The sequence below is a fragment of the Lepidochelys olivacea genome, assembly GCF_965140295.1.
Source record: "Lepidochelys olivacea isolate rLepOli2 genome assembly, chromosome: 4".
Classification (NCBI taxonomy): Eukaryota; Metazoa; Chordata; order Testudines; family Cheloniidae; genus Lepidochelys; species Lepidochelys olivacea.
This window is the reverse complement of record NC_140414.1, coordinates 118,070,524-118,094,475: the sequence shown is the minus strand read 5'-3', so window position 1 is coordinate 118,094,475 and position 23,952 is coordinate 118,070,524. Positions and strand designations below refer to the sequence as shown.

Below are 23,952 nucleotides of genomic sequence, written 5' to 3'. Positions count from 1 at the left end.
TTCCAAATGAGAGTTTTTGGATAGTAGACAACAGATACAAAGGAGATAAGGCAAGTCCAAGCTAGATTCTCCTTACTTCTCTATAGTAAGAAACTATTTATAACATTTCCATAACTCCACTATAAGAAAGAAAACATGAGACCTTAAAGTATTCCTGTTGTCTGTACACAATAATCTCAAGTGGGGAGCTAAGAGTTGTTTTGGAAGCACTGTACAAATCTCTTACACCACAAATTTAGATTATAAAGAAGTAACCAACCCAATAAATAAAACAATACATATTTATTTAGCCCAAAATCCTCTATAGTCTAACAATAGTCTGTGTGTTCTATTTATATTTCCTTAGGGCACTTTTGCTCCTTCAGATAGTAAAGACCCAACAGGAGTTACACAAGACACATTTATAATATCGTAAATCAATTATTTAGGACAGAAAACACCCCACAATAATTGTTGGGCTGACAGCCCTTTTGAAAGCTTTAAGGCAATTTAAGGGCTCTAATCTTGCAACCCCATCTTGTGCAAGTAACCTTTATTCAGTCCCATTGGCTCCAATGGAACAACTTGAATTGGTATAGAATACTCACAGGAAAAGGGGTAGCAGGTTTGGGCTTTTCGTAGGGCTGCAGTGATTTTATTTTATATCTTGTCCAACAAAAAAAACCTAGAGTTAGGATATTAGAAGACAACGATATTGCTGAAATGGACAAAAACAGTTGCACAAAAGACAATTGAGACAGAACTTGACAGTTATAAATGTAGGTACATCACATCATTAAGCACAATTTCTGATACATAGCCACCACTGTTTGCCTAATTTTAAAGAATAGAGGTAACCCCCTAGAGAATGCTCAAGATTAGGACTTTTAAAGATTTTAAAATCTACAGCCTTGATATATAGAGAAGACAATGGATACCTTTTGGTAAAGGAACATAGCTTGCATCTAAGAACAGAGAAACATTAGTCAACATCTTGTTTCACAAACAAGGTAATAGAATCACTGGATACAGAAGACCACCCAAACTTGACTAGAATGTTACAACCTTCTCATTTGCTGTGTTTTCACAATCACACTGATCAGTCTCAAAGATGTGCGGCAGCTAGTTCTGTCTTCCCTCCTGTGGTTACCACCTGGATTAGGCTGCCTGAGCTTGGTCTGTTCTTCCCTATGATCCAGTCATAAAAGGTTCTGTTAAAAAAATATGAGAATATGATAAGTGTGAATAGGCAAGAGGTGTGAAAAAAAAAAAAATAGAGTCAGCCTGCCATATCCACTTCCTTCTCCGTATGTTGTCTTTTTATGTGTGGATCCTTTATAATTGTCTCCACGAGGACAGATACTTACACTCACATGGAGCCCCACAAAATCAATAATGTTCTGCTCAGGAACAGGGATTCACCCGCAAAGATCTGATGGCATGATCGGGGCCTAGAATGTAAGTTCTTCAGGGCAAAGAACTGTCTCTCATCTGTCTACAAAGCACCTATTGTCCTGTTGGGCTCTATCACCATGATTTTCAGAGTGCGTGCAGCACCTCTGAAAATTCAGTCTTAAAAACACATAATAAATAATAAACGGTAACTTTGGGTGGAAGATAACTGTACCTCGATTCTGCTCCTAAAGTTTGCAAAATATTTCAATTTCTTAGAAAAAAAACATTTTGAAGATAAAAGGTAATCCAACAGAAATTTACTGAAACTGATGTCATCAAGGTGACTAGGAACATTGGGGTCCAAAACAAAAAATATTGTTGGCATCCCAGTAGAGAACTGTTTTTTTCTTCAGAGGCAAACTTCCACTGAAGATTATGGCTAAAATAAAGTTAATATACTTCAAAGCTGTGATTTGTTTTTTTCTTTCCCTTTCTCATATATTTGTTCTCTTCTCGCTCTTCTCCCTTCTCTGTCCATTATTTTCCCCCTATTATCATCCTCTGAGTCTTTCCCAATTCCCTCCTCTCTTTCCTTCACCTCCAATGTCCTCCCTTTCTATCCCATCCCTATCCTTCTCGGTCTCATGCTCTTTCCCTTGTCTAGTGCTCTTTTCTTTCAGCTTTTTTCCTTCCCTAGGCAGCCTACCCCTTCAACCACTCTCTCCCATCATCACACCACTTTACTGCACAATTGTGGAAATGGTTCTTCAGGGCTGTGAGGGGAGCAGTGGGACTTGAAGTCTCACAGGGACGAATTCACCCATCAGCAGTGGGCCACCACATTGCCTACGCTCAATTTAAACTCTATTTTGAAGATTGGAAGAGCTGTAGAGGCCTTGTGTTACCTGCTTGAGGAGGAAGGGAGGAGTCCAATTTCATCCAGAGAATGCAAGGCATTCTTCAGGGTCCATACTCTATCCTCATGCTCTGCAGTCCCCAGTAGCCATTTTGAATGGTCATGCAATCTGATGCAATGAATTCTGGGGCACACTAAGCCCCAGAATGTGATTACCAGATGGTATGAGAATTCTTGTGGGGATTCTCAAGAGGAAGGCACTGTCACCAGCTCTCACAATATTTGGTGTTTTTCTTAAAGCCCTAGCTCCTGCAGGCAAGTGATTATGGGAGAATCTCAGCTTTCATTAAGGAAGTAAATCTTTAGCACTCTACAGGCTCAGCAACCAGAAGGCAAATTAAAGGAAGCATGATTTTCAAGATAATCTCATCATTTGGAGGGGCCTGGCTCGTGATTTTTGAGTATGTGGGGTTAACAATACAGGGAAATAGTCTTTGCTTCTACCAGGAAGTGTGATGGAGATTTTTACAGAGTGTGATCATTACTGACTCATAAAAATTTCAACTTAAGATTTTAAGTTGATGGCACTGGTTTAACTCTTTTAAAAAAGGAGGGGTGGAGGGAGGGGCTTGTTTTACCCACTATGGCTAAAATTAATCTAGTGGAACAGCTTATAGTTTATTCCTCTCCTCCCCCCTCCCCCCCGATTTATTTACTTTATGCATCACTCTGTGCAGTCAGTTTCACATGTACAATCAGTTCCCCTGTTTGTGAGCCTCTCTCACAAGAGGAAAAAAAAATTAAAACAGCCCTTAAAATTAGGAACATGTTTGTAAAACCACAGCATTTTGCCAAACGGTCTCAGGAGTGTGGGTAAATAACTGAAAGTACTTTTTTTTTTTTTTTTAAACTAACTATATGTCAAGTTGGCAGTGGCCCTTTAAATAAGGCAACTCAAACAGCTGCCTAGGCCTCCTCTGCCTAAAACCATCCCTGAATGGAAGGCCCAACGAAAGCACTCCAAAAGGCAAGGAAATCCAGAGTCAAAACAGACATGCTGTGAAGGACACAGCTTCAGCCTCAATTCCAAGTGCCCTGGCTTCCGCAGGTTTAAAGGGAAACTACAAAACTAGAGAGATTTTTTTCAGTGCCCTTTATGATGTATGAAGTTGGATCGGTTTCCACTCTTCTTCCCCCCCCCCCCCCCCCCCAAAAAAATGTTGCTGTTTAAACAAAAGAAAATCCTATATCATGCCTTCACTTCCCTCTCTCTGGCAAGATCTTTGAAGGGCCTGTTCTGAATAATGCCACAAAGCCAGCACCAATGAGCTGCAGAGCTCTACCCTCGGCCGAGCAAAGGAGAAGAGGCTGAGCCTCTACCCCTCAGTATGGAGCAAAGAAATCCGCAGCTCATCTTGCAGCTTCATTTGGGTCTGACCCTCCACAGATCTAGCCGTGAGGACTTGATTGAGTGATATTACTCAAGAAATAAGCAGACAATAGCACTTCTGGGGAGAGGAAGTGGGCACACAGAAGGAGGGGGAACTACATCTACCTTAAGACAATATAAAACGAGCAGTAAAGGGCATAAACACCTTTCTCTTTACAGTTCACCTTTAAACCAGACTGCTTATGTCTGACACAGCTGTTTGTGATTTAACTTAATTGTCCGCATGCTTTAAAAGGCTTGCTGACTTTAAAAACACTCAGGGCTGGTGTAAATTAATGCAGGGCCACTTAGGTCAATGGAGTTATGCCAATTTTCACCAGCTGAGGATTTGGCCCTATAAGCTTAACCTAACTTCAAGGTACAGAAAATGGGGGTGCACGGAAACATCCAAATCCGAGTGACAAGACTGCCTATTTTTAAGAAGGGAAGATGCAAAAAAAAAAAAACCCAGCTGTTTTAAAAGGAGAGCTAGGAATTGTTTAGTCATTGTGCATGTACTCACTCAGCAAGGAATTCTAGGGGTGTCCAGGAGCTGAAATCTGCGTCAGGCATTGATTTCCTGTTCACTGGTGTATCCAAGGTAACCCTGCAATTGAGAGAGATAAGCCTTTCATTTGTACATCATGCTTCTGATAAGAGCGGTCTGCTCTTCCGTCCTTTGCTCTAGTGTATGCTGAACTTGCAGAACAGGGCACTGAAATCCAAACGTTAGATGGATTTCTCTTGAAAGCTGTATGTCTCTAACAGCATGTAATCATCAGTCTTAAGTTTTTAAATCTATATAATTAAATATGATGATATTTGTAAGGTAGGATCTTCAAAAATGCCTAAGTCACTTATACGTTGCTGAAAATCCCACCCTTAACTGTTACTCTCTTCAAACTTTATACAATACCAAAACCTTTCAAGGCATCTATGCAAGTTTGGAATGGCCAGTAGCCAGGAGACCAGTGTGAACTTGGTATCTGACTGTTGGTGGTACTCTGCAGGGCCAGGTGTTAATTATTCAACTATCCTGTATGTTGTCATTCCCTGTCCAAAAAGAAATGCAGGTGGAGAAGTTTGTAAAGAAGAGGGTGAGATGCAATTAAATGAGTTCAGACAGCATTTTTAAGCCCCTCTCCAGTACTTCTGAGCACTGACAATCTTCAAAGACTATGTTTCACACAAGCCTGGAAAGGAAATACTCAAATCCTTAACTAGGTTATCAAAGGGAATCACAGAAGTTAGATCTTTTGTATATCTATTAGGCCAGCCAATTCATTCACCCCTCTTCCAATGCAGGCAGCCAACTTATAATAAATGTTAGTAGGTTTGTAGCAGGGAAAAGAGGAACTAAACCTTTTGTAGTCACAAGTCTTCAAGGGACAATTACTTTTGCTGCCCAAGTCACTCTACCAAGAGGATATATAATATTATGCACTACAGTAGAAGCTACATTTCTATGGGAAAGAATCTCAAAAAGGTAAAAGTTTGGCAAGACATATTTTCCTCATCTAAACACCACTTGGTATTCAGAAGTAAAGTTTGATAGACATCGGCTTTGCCCAAACCAAAATTAAGGAATAGTGAATGCAAACATTCAAAAGCACTTTCAGCTAAATAAAACATTCCACTATTTTCTTTTTTCACATACATTTTCAAATAAAAAAACATATTTTAAACAGTTTCATTTCTAATGTGTCACTTTTAGACTCCTATCTACACTACAAAATAACCATATTTAAATATGGTTTAACCATCTGTCAAGGTTAAATCATGGTTTTCTAACATTGTTGTAACAATGATTCCTTCTGTCTGCACAGGAAAGAAAAAATGTTATTTATTGTTGATGGTAATGCCTATAACATGCTAGGTATGCTCTAGAGACTACTGAAGAGGGATGGTCCCTCCTTTGAGAAACCACAACCGTGTTTAAACTGTTACTTCTGTAGTGTAGATGGGGCCTCAGAAAAGAAGCACATCCATGTGTCACTCAGTTACAGCCATACTTTAAAATTAAACAATGCAATAGCACAGGTAACTATGCAACCACTTACGGTAGAACAGCAAGAGCAGCAGACCTAGATGGCAAGCCACTGTTCGCACCAGCTAGACTCTGACAAAGCTGATGTACTGCTCCTTTTGCCATGCCATACCCAACCATCCCTAACAATTAGAAATAAAACAGATTACAAAAAGTTATCTCACTGACAATAGTTGTATAAAAAGGAGACAGTGAAAGTTTCTATGTTATTTAATGAAAGGAAGGTTTATATTCACTTGCAGCAATCTTGGAACAGAATCAGTCTTATAGCACATTGCACAAATGTATACACGTTTTTAGAAGAACTTACCCGTGACAAAGGAATTGCGTTGCTATCACAGAGCTCAATTTATCTAGAAACTCGGAATTTAAAAAAATATTTTTAAAAATTAAGATTCGTTTAGTTGGTCTCACAGATTGTGTGCCATGAGATCTGAACACAGTGTTATAGCACTTGCCTTTAAAAAGACACCCGGAGAAGATATATCTAGAGCTGAGAAAACAGATTTTTCAGTTCATTGGCGATTTAAAAAAGTTGGAAAAAAAATTGTTTCAGGTTCAATAAAACATTTTGTTTCAATTTTGACCATTTAAAATGTTTTGAATGTTTAAAACAAAAAATTAAAGAGAGTTTTGAAAAAAGCTGTTTCAAACCCTCCAAAAATCAAAACACTCTGTTTAGGAAATGTTGTAATGAAATGTTTTCATTTTTTCAATTTTTTTTGTTTTTTTTTCTAAATGAATACTTGAGTGAAATCTACACAAATTTTAAAAATCATCAAATCAGCCTTTTTAGCCAAAATTTTTTTTACCCCGCTGCAGATATATCTATGGCCATAATCTTGCAAACACTGATGCATGTACTTAACTTTAAGGACAAGTAGACCTACAGACTTTAATGAAACTATTCACATACTTAACAGTAAACAAGTGCTTAAATGTTAGCAGAATCAGGGGTAAATACATACAGCCATATTAGATAAGTCCAGTGGTCCACCTTGTTTTGTGTACTGGCATGTCTGACACAGACCTCTACCAGATGCTTTGGCAGAAGTTGCAAGAAACCCCACAGTGGAAAGTCATTAAATAACTTCCCTTATGGGCAGTTTTCTTCCTAACCCTTATTAGTTACTAGCTGAATTAGGTTCTGAAGCATGAGAGTTTCTCTCTCCAAAAACAAATGCCTTATACTATCTAATGTAACTGGATATGTTTTTCACTATCCCTATAAATGCCTGTTACTTTATTTGGAATTTTACTGAATTCTTGCACTCAATGAGATCTTGCAATAATGAGTTCCACGGGCTAGTTATGCATTGTGCAAAGTAGTATTTCCTTTGATCAATATTAAATGTGTTGCCCTACAGTTTCTCTAAATGTTCCTTTTTTTGTGTATTAAGAGAAAGCCTAAATAGAAGTGGACAATTTACCTTCTCTTTACTATTTGTTGTTTGTATCCCTTATATCCCTTCTTATTTGTCTCCTTTGTAAACCAAATAGTCCCAATCTTTCAATCTTTGCCATCCATCCCTGAGCCCCTTCTACTTCTTCTATTTATTTTTTCTTTCCAGTTTGCTGTAGGCGATTGCCAATAAAGTTACGGTACTTAAATAGGAAAATTGTTTCCAGAGTCTACTGAAAAACAAGAATAGCTAGACTTCCATAATTATGAATAATAAATAACAAGCCTAAAATGTCAGAAGATAATTGTTGCTCAACTCGTGCAAATGTCTTTCCCAATTCCTCCTCACATTTAATAAGGTTCATGTGTTTTCCCACAGCACTGCTTGTCCTAAAAATCCACAATGATTGAAACCATCCTGCTCAAAACATGAAAGCAAATTAAATTGATTCTCTTCCCTAACAAAATGTCACAGAATTATTCCAAAGAGTTCACCTATTTGCATTTGTAACAGTACATGGTCAGTCTGTTGCAAAAAGGAAACAAAACAACCTTTTCACTCAGTAATAACAATTTTATCTTCAGACTACGTTAGATGCCGCTTTAAACATGCGAATATAGAGGCCAAATCATTAATTACAAAACACAGTATACTTTCTTAGAACATAATGGTAACAGTTAATTCCTTTAGCTCGGTTTTCAGACATAGCTTTGAAGCACTACCCCTTATCTTTACAACCCATTCCATCATTTTAACTTTTAAAGTTTCTTATGTCACATCAGAATATTGTTGCAGATATCTAACAGAGCAAAGTAACACTAATATAAGAGACCAAATGGAAGTTACTTCATTTGAATCTCAGATAAATCTTGCAGACTTTAATGGATGTTAACCTCTCTGTCGTCACCCTTCATGCCCACAGTCCCCTAGTACCTGTGTTTTTTAAATTGCTTTCAGACTTTCTTCTCTATAAAGAGCAAGAAAAACTGGAATGAGATCAAAGATCACAAGGTATATGTCACAAAGTCTATACTAAACAACTAATGGAGACAGAGGCTGAAGGTCATCAAGCTTATCTATGTCTGAAGCAAGGTGAACTGGATTCAGAACACAAGCAGGGTGACCATGTTCAATAAAAACAACTGAGTCATCACTGACTTTAAAAAAAATTAGTTACCTAAGAACCCTGCCTTCCAGGAAAGCAAATATGGAGTTTAACCTTCTCTAAGGGTTTGCAATGTTAAACCTAAAATTTTTAATGTGTTGTTCTTCATTATTTCCCAAGCACTTCTGACTGCTTGGTATACTAAAAAAGATTTCACCAAAGCCAGACATCTAGTATTTAAGCAACAGATTTTCTTTCTTTCTTACACTATACTTGCCATGGGTTTTGGATTGCCAACTGCAAAGTTACAACTTTCCTCAAGGGATTCAAACAGCAGTTTACCATATGTATAATATGGGAAGAAATGTTAAGGGAGTAAAACTGTTGTTTCTCAAATAGGAATAATTAAAACAATTATTGTTGGTGTCAAAGCAAACACCACATTTTGCTGGTTACCTGGAGTTCCAGCCAAAGCAGCTTTTGCTCCAGTCAGAGTCAATAAGCCTCCTTCTTTCAGATGTTTTGTGGCTAAGTGACTGGAAATAGTTGACGTCCAAACACTCTGTTTCCACATAAGGTCAGAATTTTTGTATAAAGCTGAAAAACAAAATAGTTGGGTCAATTACCTAGAAAGCAAAAGTCTTCTAGTTCTAGCTTGTGCCCCACCATACAGACTAAAACAGCAGCATGCAAATCTGCCTTACGCCACTTCATATATCCCACTTCTGCTGCAATCCTCATCAATGCCTTCAGCGCCTCTCGCCTTGCCAATTGTATCTCCATTCTCTTTGGCTTCCTCAAGTTCCTGCTCAACAGCACGTGCACAATACTGTTACTTGACTTCTCATTACAACAAGTGTGACCATATCCCCTAACCTCAGCCAGTTCCATTGGCTCACCTTTGATTTCTGGACCCCGTTCAAAACTCCCCTCATTTCTAAAACTCCCATTGACTTTGCTTTCATCAGTGTCAAAGACCCTGTCGCTCTCTTTACTTCCTCCTCTTGTGTTTATCTTGCATCAGCTTCCTCTCTCTGTCCCTTTGCATAGTCTCACCTGTGACGGTGAGAGAGCCTTCTCTTCTGCAGCTCTTACCTTCTAGAACGATCTTTTCATCTGCAGGATAAACAACTCTTCTCCTTGCCTATCGTTCTTAAGGTCTCACTCTTTATTCTTTTAACTCTGTAACTGTATTATTTAACTCTATAGTCCAGTTAGAGTTTGTATGAGAGAAGCTGTATAAAATAAAGTCACGCTGTTTTCCATAAACTATAGCTTTAAGTCTGCTTAGTTCTTGGATGGGTGACCACCTGAGAAAACCAAATGCTCTATATGCTTTTTCTTTTCTGTGATCTCAAAGACTGCTCTAAAATATTATATGTCTGCAGTGGTGATCTTTGGATAGTGCTCTGTAGTATTATGTAAAACCTAGGCTTTTATTTCAACCGCTGCTTGCTTACTCCCTGAAATTTCATGGAAAACAACACTGTAACTGCTGGACCACAACCATTTTTTCCCAGGGGCTTTGGTCTTGTTAGATCTCATAAGCTATGCAAGACTGGACCTAGTGGATGGAAAACTCCAAGGCATAAAGGAATTGGTGGGAAACACATCTTTTGTTCATCAGACTATTGTTCAAGCAGGGGCTCCATCTGCCTACAGGCGGTCTGGACTGTATGACTGCTGCCTAGACAGGCTCAGAATCTCAAGACTTCTAAAGGACTGGCCTGCATGCAGTTTCAATTAAAAAAAAAAAAAAAAAGAAGAGTTGTTGTATTACAGCTAGTCAATTCAAATGAAAATAGAATTTTAAAATCAATTCAGCAATCATTAGTTTTAGCAACATATTATTGGGGGACAGAGGAAGAAAAATTAAGATTAAGCAAATAATAATATTGAATACCTATATCTTTAGCATTTAAGATGTTTATTTCCATAAAAACTAAAACACACACACACACACATATTAATGGCATGAAGTAGACAGGATGACCACCCATCCCAAGACGTTTCCCATCCTGACTGTCAATAACTTAAACTGATAGTACTATGTGTTATCTCATATACAGCAGTTAAACTGTTTGACTGCATTGTGTTGGATTATAACAGACACGCACAAATATTTTCTTTTTTATGAAACAGGAGTGAATGTCATCTTCCTATGTTGCCTTTAAAAATAAGAAACACCTTTGCCTTGTATGTTTGTATGGGGTGAGGAGGGGAGGGTCCACCAGCTGCTTTATATACTCCAGACCAGAAACAAGGCTAATAATTTTGGGTACCCTAACCTAGGTTAGAAAAATTCCATTCTGGCTATTATGAAATGTTAGGAGCTCAGTAAAAAGCCATTTTAAATGTTAAACTTGAAGACCTGCATCCATTTAAAAATGCTATTTTAGGCACTACATAAAAACCTGTCAGGATGCAACAGTATAGTGCCACAATACACCAGCACTGAAGACTCTGGAAGGTAGTGTGGCCTAGTAGATAGAGCACTAGACTGGGACTCAGGAGACTTGGGGTTTATTCCAGGCTCAGCCAGTGACCTTGGGCAAGTCACTTTAACCTCTTTATGCCTCAGTTTCCCCATCTGTAAAATGGGGCTAGGGATACTGATCTCATCTGTGAAGCACTTTGAGATGTGCTGATGAAAAATGCTACATTAGAACAAGGTATGATTATTAATCACATGAAACCATCAAATAGAAAAGGCTATGAAAGGCACTTAGAGGTGTTCCAGCTCCCATTGATTTGGGTGGAGCTATTAGCTCCCTTTCTGTGTGATCACAGTAAAGGAGAGATTTTAGTCTACCTCTTACCATGACTTTTTCTTCCCATTGCATTAATGTGTTTGTAAGTATGCTACTAACAAAGAGCTTACATTTAGCTTTTGCACTGCCACCTGCCCATCCTCCAGCTACACATAGGATAGCATCCACCTTCTGTTCACCCAGAAGTTTTCCAACATCTGCTGTCACCTTAAATAGATAACAAAGAAGTTATAAAGTCATTCTGAAAATACTGCATTGAAGAAGATATAAATACCCAGCCTTTAAATTGTAATTTTTTAAATTATGTTGCACACATGGTGATGTAAGCAGCTATTCAAAATTAGAGTTTATGATTTTACCCACTGGAAGCAAAACAACAATGCTGAATACTGAAAACAGATTAAAAGACAACCAAGTGCTAGGTGATGTCAATGGAACTAACGTATGAGTGAGGCTTGCAGGATCAGTTAGTTTCAGGGATCAGGCCCTTAGTTTACTACCTACTAACACTGAGTTTCTCTTGGGACACTGCTTTTCAGGCAATAGTCCTTCCCTTTGTACTGTACTGTTCAGAAACACAGAACGAAGGTGCAAGAAAGAAATCTGATAATGGACTAGCCTCGCTGTTGGTAAAGTTTCTGCGTAACCCTAAAGCTTGGGAGTATACTTTACAACCTTGCTTATAAGCTTAAAGTTTGAGAGTTTATACTTTTAGCCTACCGTATTTTTGTTTCCTCTCCCAAGTGTAGGGCTTCATATATATATTAGCACTGAACTTTATCTCTGTGAAACTTATAAAAAATAACAGATTTGCAAAATTCTTTCAGATTCTGTCTACAGCAGAGGTTCTCAAATTGGAGGTCAGGACCCCTTAGGGGGTTGCAAGGTTATTACATGGAGGGTTGCGAGCGGTCAGCCTCCACCCCAAATACCGTTTTGCCTCTGGCATTTCTAACTGTTAAATATTTTAAAAATGTGTTTTTAATTTATGGGGAGGGGGTTCACACTCAGAGGCTTGCTGTGTGAAAGGGGTCGCCAGTACAAGAGTTTGAGAACTACTGGCCTACAGGAGGGAGTCTACATAGCCAGACAATCCTGCTGTTAGGGTGCCAATGCCTGAGATGATGGGGCGTCCAGGATTTCCAGGTTTATGGATCTTGGGTAGCATACAGAATACCCCAGATCGGGGTTCCAGGGGTATGTCTGTGCGGATTTGTTCTTGTGCCCGAGTAGGGAGTCTACATAGTTTGTTGTTACCCAGATACAGATTTTAAAGATAAATATGGTTTTAATAAAAGGAGGGTGTCCCTGGGCTCTCTGAATGTAATAATACATATACATAGGCTCCATGTAATCCCAAGAGTAAATGAGAACTCTGTTTTCTTTAAATATGAATACACTGATGATAGCCTTAACCATTGGGAAGCCAGGTATTAGGCTGAAGATGACCTAACTGTGCGGCCACGGGGAAACAGCTTATAAGAAACAAAGCAAGGCAGTCTATTCTATAGTCTATTCTAGATAGGATTTCATACTCCAGTCCCAAAGACATTTAGAGACCCAGTGCTTTTCTCAACACTTGAAAGAACTGCCCAAGCACCTTCCTAATGCAAAGCAGCTGCCCCAAAGCTTGATACCACAAGCTTTATTACAACACTTAAAGGAAAATGAATAAGTCACCTGATCTGCTTGCTCAGTGAAGGAGTCCGTCATTTTCACAACAACATTGGCATTAGCTTCTTCATTTTCTGCTAGGTCAATGCTGGCAACCCACTGATAACAACAAACAAGGACAACAAAGAGAGTTTTAATTTTTAAATGGATCATTTATCAGTAAATAACTACCTTTTTTTTAAAGTATTTAAGGAGCCAGGCAGTGGCTACCATGATAATTATTCTCTAATAACAAAGTCTGTACTTTGCCCACTTCACAGCTGGGGTGAAAAACCAATGCACTGGATGATTTGCAAAGAAGGCAGCAATTGGCCAGCTGCAAACTAGTTGCCGAGCTTTACGCCTTCGCGGGGAGGAAGCCGTCCTCCTCTTTGGGGATTAGCTGCTGCCAGGAAGGGCTGAAAATCTCTTCCTCTGGCAGGAGAGAGAGGAGTTCGCTCTGAGTCTGGGCGAGATTTACACGGGCTCGACAGTTTCCGGAGCTCTGCGATTCACAGGTCACTGCACGGGGGGAGCCCTGGCCGCTGGGCCGAAGCAACGCAGAGCGGTGCAGGGCTGCGATACACTGGAGAGCGCTTCCTCCCCAGGCAGCTGCTCCCAGAACACACCCCAAGCCATGCAGCAACGGCACCAAGTGCCCAGCCCGCTCTGCCGGTGGTTACCCAGTGCTTGGCTCTGAAATACTGCACGCATTTGGCTCCCAGGGCCCCTCTGCCTCCGTACACCAGCACCCTGTGCGCCTCCGCCGCCGCTGCCATGCTCCGGCCGCCGCCCGCCCGGCTCCCTCTCGCCTTCTGAGCCTGCGGCTGCCAGAGGCTCCGGGAGCCCGCCCAGCCCAGCAGCTCCGCCTCCCTGCCGGGCCGCCGGACCGGAGGCAGAGGGGCCCCCTTCGCTTCCCGCTTCCGCGCTCGCCACCGCCACCTAGGCTGGCTGAGAAGCTGCGCGGGGTCGGGACGCTGCACCAATTCCCACGGGACAGGGCTCAGTACAAGGCGGCCCTGCGGCGGGGGGCCTTCGGTTTAAGTTCCAGGCATAAAAAAGGCATAAATTGTAAGGTGTAACCTGTCTCTAAGCTAGGTTTCAGAGTAACAGCCGTGTTAGTCTGTATTCGCAAAAAGAAAAGGAGTACTTGGGGCACCTTAGAGACCAACCAATTTATTTGAGCATGAGCTTTCGTGAGCTACAGCTCACTTCATCGGATACATACCGTGGAAACTGCAGCAGACATTATATACACAGAGACCATGAAACAATACCTCCTCCCACCCCACTAGATAAGCTATTACCAGCAGGACAGTGGGGCGGGAGGAGGTATTGTTTCATGGTCTCTGTGTGTACATAATGTCTTCTGCAGTTTCCACGGCATGCATCCGATGAAGTGAGCTGTAGCTCAGAAAGCTCATGCTCAAATAAATTGGTTAGTCTCTAAGGTGCCACAAGTACTCCTTTTCTTTTTGTCTCTAAGCTGTTTTAAATCCTGCGCCCCAGTCTCCCTGTGTCCCTATTTAAAGCTTCAAATAAAACTCTCTGCTTCTCCACCCCCTTGTAATCATTGGCGCAAGGCACACCAAACCCCGCTGTTGCTTGCCTGGGGCACTCTGTGCCGGCAACGGTGGTTTAAATAAGGACGCCCGGTTGCACACCATGGATGGATCTATCAAATGCTGCTGAGACAGCGCTGTGCAACAGAGTCCTTGTATAACGCAGGCGGAATGTGCATTCTCGATCATTTCCCTCCCTTCGGTGGATTGCCTTTGCGCTCCTACACAGATTTCCCACGCGGCTAGGCGTCGTTGTAGACTAGTGGCAGCAGCAGAAACTTTCTTATTTTAGTTAAAAATAAAAGGGTCTTTCAAGCAACACGTTAATGCCCCAATACAAGGAAAAGCCAGGGTGCAAATGGTGCTGGAAATTCAGGAGGAGACAGTCACTCAGTACTAAGCCAGTGCCCAAGAGGCATGTTTGAGAGCACTGTGCTGTGGTGGACAGTACTGTCTTGTGGCTGGGATGTAAAACCAAGTTCCCCCCAATCCCTCATGGTCACTACTGGCCCCACATTGCACTTCATGTAAAAATAAAGGCATCTTGGTCAAACTCCAACTCAAATCATTACATCCTACTTAAATGTCTATCGCATATTCAATGAACCTATATCCCTATATGTTAATTTACCAACAAAATGCAGATACCTCTGATGACAGCAGCTGTTAAGCAGAACACTACATAATAACTTAGGGCAGGAAATGTTTGTTCCTTTTAATAAATTTGTCAGGTGATCTTATTCTCTGATGATGGGCACGGTATAAGAATATGTACATATAGATTAGATAAAAGAAGATTAAGTAACCAACTGAATCTGCAGGTGAAATTTAGGTCCACTGTAATTAACTGAGTTGGAATGTATTCAGGACTCCAGGATTACCCTCCTTACTTCCACAAATAGTGCTATATGGGACCTTCACTGACGATAATTGATCAAGGCTTTGGTTTTGTATTTTACCCAACAGACAGCAGAACCTTTGGCAGCACTAGTGTCCCTCCACAACTTGTTTAGGCACTAGTCAGAGAAGTATTATGTTACCTACTTTACAGGGATGCTGGGAGAATTGATTAATTAATGATTGCAAAGAGCTTTGAGCTCCTTTTGTAAAAGTGCCTATAGACATGCAAACTATTTTTTTACAGTGCTATCTAGTAGAACTTCTGGCATGTACAGTGGTGGCTGTTTCTGCACATGTTTACAATAGCAAGTTGCTGGTATATGTTAAATAAGGCTGGCATTGTGCTTCTCCAAGCTATAACAACTTGCTTTGCACCCCATTTTATATAGAAGATTAATCTAATAAGGCTTGGCATCCTGAAACATAATTTATACACTTCAATTAACAGGCTTGGCGAATGGAGGGTCATCATTTTGTTGTTTACAAACACTTCTGGTGGCTGTGACAGTAGTGACATTTAGAAAAAGTGGGATCGCAGCAAGCACCAAGGGAAAGACATTTGATACAGCTTCGGTGTCAGCAGAATTCTGGTGCCAATTTTTTTTTCCACGCTACGTCCCATTCACACAATTTGTTTAACTTTTCTTTATAATTCATACAACTGAATTGTGCATCTAAATTTCTCCTACGTGATCATTGTCAAGAAACTGGTGTCATTTGAATATTTAAAACAGGGAACAATTAAACCCTCTGATGAAACATTAGTCGTGCAATAGAGATAGGATTACTTTCTGCAGAAACAAGCACCACTGTGCTACAGTGTAATGAAGTTGTTCTTTGCAACCATTTCAGGATGTTGTTGCAGCAAATCTATACTTTGGGCTTGATTTTTAACTGTGCCTCTGAAGTTTTAAAATACAATGAGATTTAAAGGGTGTGTGTGGAATAACTGGCATCTTACCACCTGTGGATTTCTGAGCAGCAGCAAAATGTGAAACTCATCTAATTACTGCAGAGCGGCCTTGGAGATGATTTCTTGAAACTACTAGGATGCCCAACTGCTTTAAAAAGACCTTGTTTGCCTTGGCTTCTGCATTGAGTTTTGTGTCTTTTCTCTTGATTGTCATTGCTATGGGGATCCAAAAGTGGATGGCTGGCAAAATCCTTTGTAAAACAGGAGCTGATTTGGTCAACGCCACAGATCCAGAGCTAGTCAAGTTCATTGGAGATATTCACTATGGACTCTTTCGGGGGGAAAAAATACGACAATGTGGTTTGGGTGGGCGGCTTTCCAAATTCACAAGTAAGTAAAGTTTTGGTTGAATATATAAATAAATTCTAAGAGCATTGTAAGTCCTTTTGTTTGTAGTACCCATAGAATAGGAATAGTTATTGAACTCACATCTATGGCTCAGTTTACTTGGGGCTTTTATGGTTCTGAAATATGAGTGAGAATTTTAAAAAACAAACATTTAGTTATGTTCTTTGGTACAACCTTGTATCACTGCATAAGCAAGATAAGAAAAATATTCCTTAATTATTATGGGATAGACTGAGAGTTTCCTTTAAATTCTGTGTTGGGCCTGTGTGTATCTCTGTGCCACCCTAGGAGGAGTTCTGGGAAGGAACTGTGACTCAGAGACACCCCTCCGAGACAGGATTGTCTTAGAGCTCCTATTTTACATGGGGGAAGAGGAAGTATGTTGTGTAGGTCAACTACCCTTCCAGCTGACTCCAAAGGCTGTAACAGGGAAAGGAGCCATGGCTCTGCCTGCTCCTTGACACTCTCTTCTTCCACCATGCCCAGCTGCTTGTGGGAGGGAATACTGGCATACAGCCCCTGCTCACTCACTTGCCCATACCTGAGCTCAATATCTGGGTAGATTCTGCTCAGGGGAATGGAGGAAGGGGCAACTTTATATCCCCTTAGTCCCCTGCTCAATCATGTAGGGCTAATTCAATCCTTAATAAATACAGACTTTCTCATCAGTTGCTATGCAACCTGAAGGGGAGTGCTATAATTGCAGAGTGACTACTGGAATACATGGATATTATGCCCAAAGGGTCTGATCCTACAGTGCTTACGCAAACCAAACTCCAATTAAAATCAGCGGGAATCTTCCCTGCTAGGACTGCAAGATCGGGCCCTCACAAATTCTGTAAATGAATATGGTATCGAGATTTCCTTTTTTCAAAAAATGTAGATTTATGAAATCTTTAGTTAGATACTGTGGGCAAACACCTGTTCTCCCCTTGAGGGGTTGCCTATGCTGGGTGTGGCAGGCTGGCAGGCACTCCAGAGCCATTTTGCCAGTGTGCAGCATACACAGGTAGAACACCTCAGGAGGCCCTAGGGGACCACACTTAATAAGGACCCTTCTCTCTATTGCTGTAGAAACAGGAATTGAACAGACCCCCCAAACCCAGTGACCTCAGAGTACTGTGTGGTGGGTTATCTGCCCTCATCCCTTGATGAGGACGCACAGTGCTGAGGACGCACTTTTCATCCTCTTTCCTTCCTCCCCGCACAAATCTGAAGGCTTAGTTGGAATTTTGCCCTGTACGTTTTGTCCTTATGCCCTCTCCCCTAATAAACTGCTTTATATTAGTGCTCCCAGTATCACATCGACAGTGTGTGCCACAGAACACCCTACCATGATAATTATTCTCTAATAACAAAGGATACTAGTTTCCGTCTCCACACGGCTCAGGCATCCTCCTACCTCCCCCACTCTTCTTCCATCTGTTGGTCCTGTTTTTCCTTAGGCTCCAATTTATAGCAAAGCCTGGCAGTATGGTGATTAGTTTTTTAACCCAATTAACAACCCAAAAATTAAATAAATGGAAGCATAAACTTTAAAAATACACATGCTTGAAGAGCACTGAGTTTTTCAGAGTAATCCAGTCAACTTGGGTCTATGAAGGCATGGACACCTCAGAGAAGTGGAAGAGTTGCATAGAATCATAGAATATCAGGGTTGGAAGGGACCTCAGGAGGTCATCTAGTCCAACCCCCTGCTCAAAGCAGGACCAATCCCCAATTAAATCATCCCAGCCAGGGCTTTGTCAAGCCTGACCTTAAAAACTTCTAAGGAAGGAGATTCTACCACCTCCCTAGGTAACGCATTCCAGTGTTTCACCACCCTCCTAGTGAAAAAGTTTTTCCTAATATCCAACCTAAACCTCCCCCACTGCAACTTGAGACCATTACTCCTTGTCCTGTCCTCTTCTACCACTGAGAATAGTCTAGAACCATCCTCTCTGGAACCACCTCTCCGGTAGTTGAAAGCAGCTATCAAATCTCCCCTCATTCTTCTCTTCTGCAGACTAAACAATCCCAGTTCCCTCAGCCTCTCCTCATAAGTCATGTGTTCCAGACCCCTAATCATTTTTGTTGCCCTTTGCTGGACTCTCTCCAATTTATCCACATCCTTCTTGTAGTGTGGGGCCCAAAACTGGACACAGTACTCCAGATGAGGCCTCACCAACATCAAACAGAGGGGGACGATCACGTCCCTCAATCTGCTGGCTATGCCCCTACGTATACATCCCAAAATGCCATTGGCCTTCTTGGCAACAAGGGCACACTGCTGACTCATATCCAGCTTCTCGTCCACGGTAACCCCTAGGTCCTTTTCCGCAGAACTGCTGCCTAGCCATTCGGTCCCTAGTCTGTGGCGGTGCATTGGGTTCTTCCGTCCTAAGTGCAGGACCCTGCACTTATCCTTATTGAACCTCATCAGTTTTCTTTTGGCCCAAATCCTCCAATTTGTCTAGGTCCCTCTGTATCCTATCCCTGCCCTCCAGCGTATCTACCACTCCTCCTAGTTTAGTATCATCCGCAAATTTGCTGAGAGTGCAATCCACACCATCCTCCAGATCATTTATGAAGATATTGAACAAAACCGGCCCCAGGACCGACGCCTGGGGCACTCCACTTGACACCAGCTGCCAACTAGACATGGAGCCATTGATCACTACCCGCTGAGCCCGACAATCTAGCCAACTTTCTACCCACCTTATAGTGCATTCATCCAGCCCATACTTCCTTAACTTGCTGACAAGAATACTATGGGAGACGGTGTCAAAAGCTTTGCTAAAGTCAAGAAACAATACATCCACTGCTTTCCCTTCATCCACAAAACCAGTAATCTCATCATAGAAGGTGATTAGATTGGTCAGGCATGACCTTCCCTCGGTGAATCCATGCTGACTGTTCCTGATCACTTTCCTCTCATGTAAGTGCTTCAGGATTGATTCTTTGAGGACCTGCTCCATGATTTTTCTGGGGACTGAGGTGAGGCTGACTGGCCTGTAGTTCCCAGGATCCTCCTTCTTCCCTTTTTTAAAGATTGACACTACATTAGCCTTTTTCCAGTCATCTGGGACTTCCCCCGTTCGCCACGAGTTTTCAAAGATAATGGCCAATGGCTCTGCAATCACAGCCGCCAACTCCTTTAGCACTCTCGGATGCAACTCGTCCGGCCCACTGAGGACTTGTGCACTTGTGGACTTGTGGACTTGTGCACGTCCAGCTTTTCTAAATAGTCCCTAACCACCTCTTTCTCCACAGAGGGCTGGCCATCTACTCCCCATGCTGTGATGCCCAGCGCAGCAGTCTGGAAGCTGACCTTGTTAGTGAAGACAGAGGCAAAAAAAGCATTGAGTACATTAGCTTTTTCCACATCCTCTGTCACTAGGTTGCCTCCCTCATTCAGTAAGGGGCCCACACTTTCCTTGGCTTTCTTCTTGTTGCCAACATACCTGAAGAAACCCTTCTTGTTACTCTTGACATCTCTTGCTAGCTGCAGCTCCAGGTGCGATTTGGCCCTCCTGATTTCATTCCTACATGCCCGAGCAATATTTTTATACTCTTCCCTGGTCATATGTCCAACCTTCCACTTCTTGTAAGCTTCTTTTTTATGTTTAAGATCCACTAGGATTTCACCGTTAAGCCAAGCTGGTCGCCTGCCATATTTACTATTCTTTCGACACATCGAGATAGTTTGTCCCTGTAACCTCAACAGGGATTCCTTGAAATACAGCCAGCTGTCCTGGACTCCTTTCCCCTTCATGTTAGTCCCCCAGGGGATCCTACCCATCCGTTCCCTGAGGGAGTCGAAGTCTGCTTTCCTGAAGTCCGGGGTCCGTATCCTGCTGCTTACCTTTCTTCCCTGTGTCAGGATCCTGAACTCAACCAACTCATGGTCACTGCCTCCCAAATTCCCATCCACTTTTGCTTCCCCCACTAATTTTTCCCGGTTTGTGAGCAGCCGGTCAAGAAAAGCTCCCCCCCTTGTTGGCTCCTCTAGCACTTGCAGCAGGAAATTGTCCCCTATGCTTTCCAAAAACTTCCTGGATTGTCTATGCACCGCTGTATTGCTCTCCCAGCAGATATCAGGAAAATTAAAGTCACCCTGAGAACCAGGGCGTGAGATCTAGTAGCTTCTGCGAGTTGCCGGAAGAAAGCCTCATCCACCTCATCCCCCTGGTCCGGTGGTCTATAGCAGACTCCCACCACAACATCACCCTTGTTGCTCACGCTTCTAAACTTAATCCAGAGACACTCAGGTTTTTCTGCAGTTTCGTACCGGAGCTCTGAGCAGTCATACTGCTCCCTTACATACAGTGCTACTCCCCCACCTTTTCTGCCCTGCCTGTCCTTCCTGAACAGTTTATAACATATAGGGGATCCTGCATGTGTTACTTCACATAGAGCCACATAAAACCTAAGGCCAGCCCGGACTGGGATGCTCTGCAAACTTTATACAAAATGTAACTAAAACTTGGCCAGTGCTGCAGCAAAACTAGCTGTTACCTTCCTAGACTACAACTGAGCCAAACATAGAAAAGAAAAAGAAGGTGAAAGGGGGAGGCTAAAATGGTCAGTGATATACTGACCCAAATGCAAAGGCCTTAGACCATTCCTCGAAAACAGTCATAGAAGGATTCTGCTGAACAGCTTCTTGATTCTGTAGATGAGGTCCCTAAACAGAGAATGGCTATTCCCTTGCCTCATTCAGAGGCAACCTGAGAAAGGAGACTGAGAAAACTCATCTGACCGCAGATACATTGGAGGGAACACAGAGGAAACTTTGGGCCTGTATTATTAAGAGCTTTTTGTAGGTTGGGCCTGGGGGACACTGGAACTGGCAGGGCAAGGAGATGGGACTAGGAGCCAGAAATGGAGGTTGTGGGAGGGACTGGGAGGAAGTGGATGTGGGGAAGACTGAGATTGGATGAGCTGTCGAGGGAGACTGGGACTGGCTAGGCAAAGAGACTGAGAACCAGTGGGGCCTGGGTAAGGAAGGAAAAGGGGATGGGGAAAGATTTATCTGATGAGCAACCAGGGAGCAGGGGGGAGAATTGGTACTGATTAGGGAAAGAAACTGGAACAAGGACACAGAGACTGGATGGAGAAAGATTGGGACTACAAACAAGTGGGGATAGAGTCTGTGGCTGCGGGGCGGAGGAGGGGGGCAGTGACTACATACCAGATAGATCGCATGAGGAGCTGGGAGTGGCAGGGAACTGGGATTGGTTGAGAAGGTAAGTTTGGAGGGGTGGGATTAAGTCTTGATGGGCAGGGAGTCTGGGCAAGAAGCCTGAGAAATAGCGAATGAGACTGAGAGAACAAGCTGGGGTAGGAAAAAGAAGGGACCAGATTGGGACAGGTTGGAGGGAACAGGGTAGAAGGGGTTATGCTTGAGGAGAATGGACAGAACAGTGGACCCATGGGAACATGAAATGAGGCAGGAGTCCTATGGAAAAAATAGTTCGTGACTCTGTAATTAAAGGCCGTATTATAATGCATACACACATGGGGAACAGGCAACCTTAACTGTGGCATTTCCTAACTTTTGCATACTGGACTTTGCAACCTTAATAATGTTCTTTTAACTTTTTATTTTTTGGTGGTGGTATCAAGACAGAAGTAACTTGTTCATTAGCACTATCTATTGTGACTGCAGTAGCATATCTAGCCTGCTTAAGGCAGCCTGGCCTGTAGTGAAGTCTCCTAGGCTGACAGCCTGATTCAGCAAGGCACTTAATCACATTTAGTTGTATAAGTAAAATACAGATACGTAACTATTAGAAATGAGCTCATGGCACTGGGTTTGGATCTGAGATTGTGTCTACATTTGGAACTAGGTATATGATTCCCAGCTCATATAGACATAGTTGCCCTAGTTCTAATAGAGCTAGCATGCTAAAAATAATAATGCAGTCGAAGTAGCACGGGGATCAGTGAGCAGTGGCATGGGCTAGCTGCCTTGCATACGAACACACCTGGGCCACAAGGATGCATAACCTTGGCAGCTGGTCCATGCTGCTGCTCGCCGCAGCCTATGCAACAGCAGCTACACTACTGTTTTTAGCACACTAGCTCCATGACAGCTAGTGTGAATAGGTCTACTCAAGCTGGGGGAATCACACCTCCAGCTCACAGCATGGACATATGCTGTATCTGAATTTCCCCAAACTTCAGGGGGTTACAGGGTCCGAATTCTGCTCCTCTGATGTAGTGAGCAGATAATTTCATCCCTCATGAACTAACACACCTGTATCTACCAGATTGATTCCTCTCGTAAATAATGCCTTGTTAATTTGAGTGAAAAGCAGTTTATAGCATCAGTATAATGTGTATCCTGTCATTTTCACAGGAAGATTTATACACTGAATAACTGAATATTTGTTTCTTGCCAGTCTTCCCGCATCTGGTGAAAAAGCTGAATGCAGGCCTTCATGTGATGATTTTAATCTTCCTTTGTGCGGCCATTTCCTTTGCTCTGGTCAGTTTTGGATTCTGCATTCTCAATGCAATAAAAGTTCCATACCGAGCTATTAAAGGTCCAGCCGGTATATGCCTATGGAATTTACTTGCAGGTAAAATAATTTTAAAATAACTTTTACTACCAACCACATTTGAATAAAATGGTAAAAGTAAATGTGTACAAAAATGAAAACATCTTCCCCTTGCCAAGTCTGTATTTCTCCTTGGCTTATGTACTTGTGTGCAAAAATAGAGTTAGCACTGTATTCCCCCGTATTAGACTAAAACTATTAGAAGGCATTTCAGCCTTCAGCATATTGTAGATTGTTTTGTATGAACAGGGAATTCACATATATAGCCTCAATATCACATACAAGAGAACTTTAATAGAAACATAACATTGGTGCAATGCTTGGTCACATAACTAATAAAAGCCCCAGTTCAGGAAAGCACTTAGGCACATCTTTAAATCCATCCTTAATCTGACTAGCACTTAATTATGTGTTTAACTTTAATTATGTGCTTAAAGCATGTTTTTGTGAATCACAGCCAAAATGTCTGACTTGTTTTGAAAATGATTAATTATTTTTTCATTTTGTTGCAGGAGGCTTTACAGCACTGGCAGTCACTAGCTTTATAGCTGCTGTTAAACTTCATCGCCTCACAGAAAGAATTGCCAATTTCCAGGAAAATGTCTTTCAGTTTGTAATTTTGGAAGAAAGGTATGAAAGCTCCATTTGGCTTTGTGTGGCTAGTGCTACATCTCATGTAGTAAATTTGTTGCTAATAGCCATAAGTGGGGTTCATTTCCCTGAATTCAAGACTAAAACAGAAGAGGCGACTGTTACAGCAGAAGATATCATGTACTGATAACCTTCACCTACATTAAACTAGTTCTACAAAGTGAACTCTCATGAAAAGAACAACTCCTTGGTTCTGCAACTTTAGTACTGGATGGAGATTGTTGCTGTCATGGACAGTAAAACTGCCACTTTCAGAAATATACAGTATTTTTGAGGCCAGTTGTCAGTACCAGCAATTAATATTCACTGCATGGAAGACAAACTACAGAAACCAC

General features: G+C 41.9%; 2 protein-coding genes across 2 annotated transcripts; one reads left to right on the top strand and one right to left on the bottom strand.

Annotated features, from left to right (window-relative positions):
- Positions 1-267: 267 nt before the first annotated feature.
- On the bottom strand, positions 268-13,507 carry QDPR (quinoid dihydropteridine reductase). The gene is made up of 7 exons (XM_084625849.1): positions 13,322-13,507; positions 12,666-12,758; positions 11,096-11,192; positions 8,671-8,811; positions 5,720-5,828; positions 4,183-4,266; positions 268-1,190 (listed from the first exon to the last, which is right to left on the bottom strand). Exons 1-7 carry the CDS (start codon positions 13,415-13,417, stop codon positions 1,085-1,087), a joined length of 726 nt encoding a protein of 241 aa, XP_084481975.1. The 5' UTR covers positions 13,418-13,507; the 3' UTR covers positions 268-1,084.
- A 2,643-nt stretch (positions 13,508-16,150) lies between these two features.
- On the top strand, positions 16,151-23,744 carry CLRN2 (clarin 2; the record flags this gene model as incomplete). The annotated part of the gene is made up of 3 exons (XM_084627147.1): positions 16,151-16,403; positions 22,808-22,987; positions 23,479-23,744. 3 exons carry the CDS (start codon positions 16,151-16,153, stop codon positions 23,742-23,744), a joined length of 699 nt encoding a protein of 232 aa, XP_084483273.1.
- Positions 23,745-23,952: the final 208 nt, after the last annotated feature.

Excerpts from the sequence above, each read along its gene's own strand:
- QDPR (XM_084625849.1), bottom strand. The coding sequence starts at position 13,417 with ATGGCAGCGGCGGCGGAGGCGCACAGGGTGCTGGTGTACGGAGGCAGA. Across the intron at positions 11,193-12,665 it reads TCACTGAGCAAGCAGATCAG|GTGACAGCAGATGTTGGAAA; the intron begins GTGACTTATTCA and ends TATCTATTTAAG. Across the intron at positions 5,829-8,670 it reads TGCTTTGGCTGGAACTCCAG|GGATGGTTGGGTATGGCATG; the intron begins GTAACCAGCAAA and ends TCTAATTGTTAG.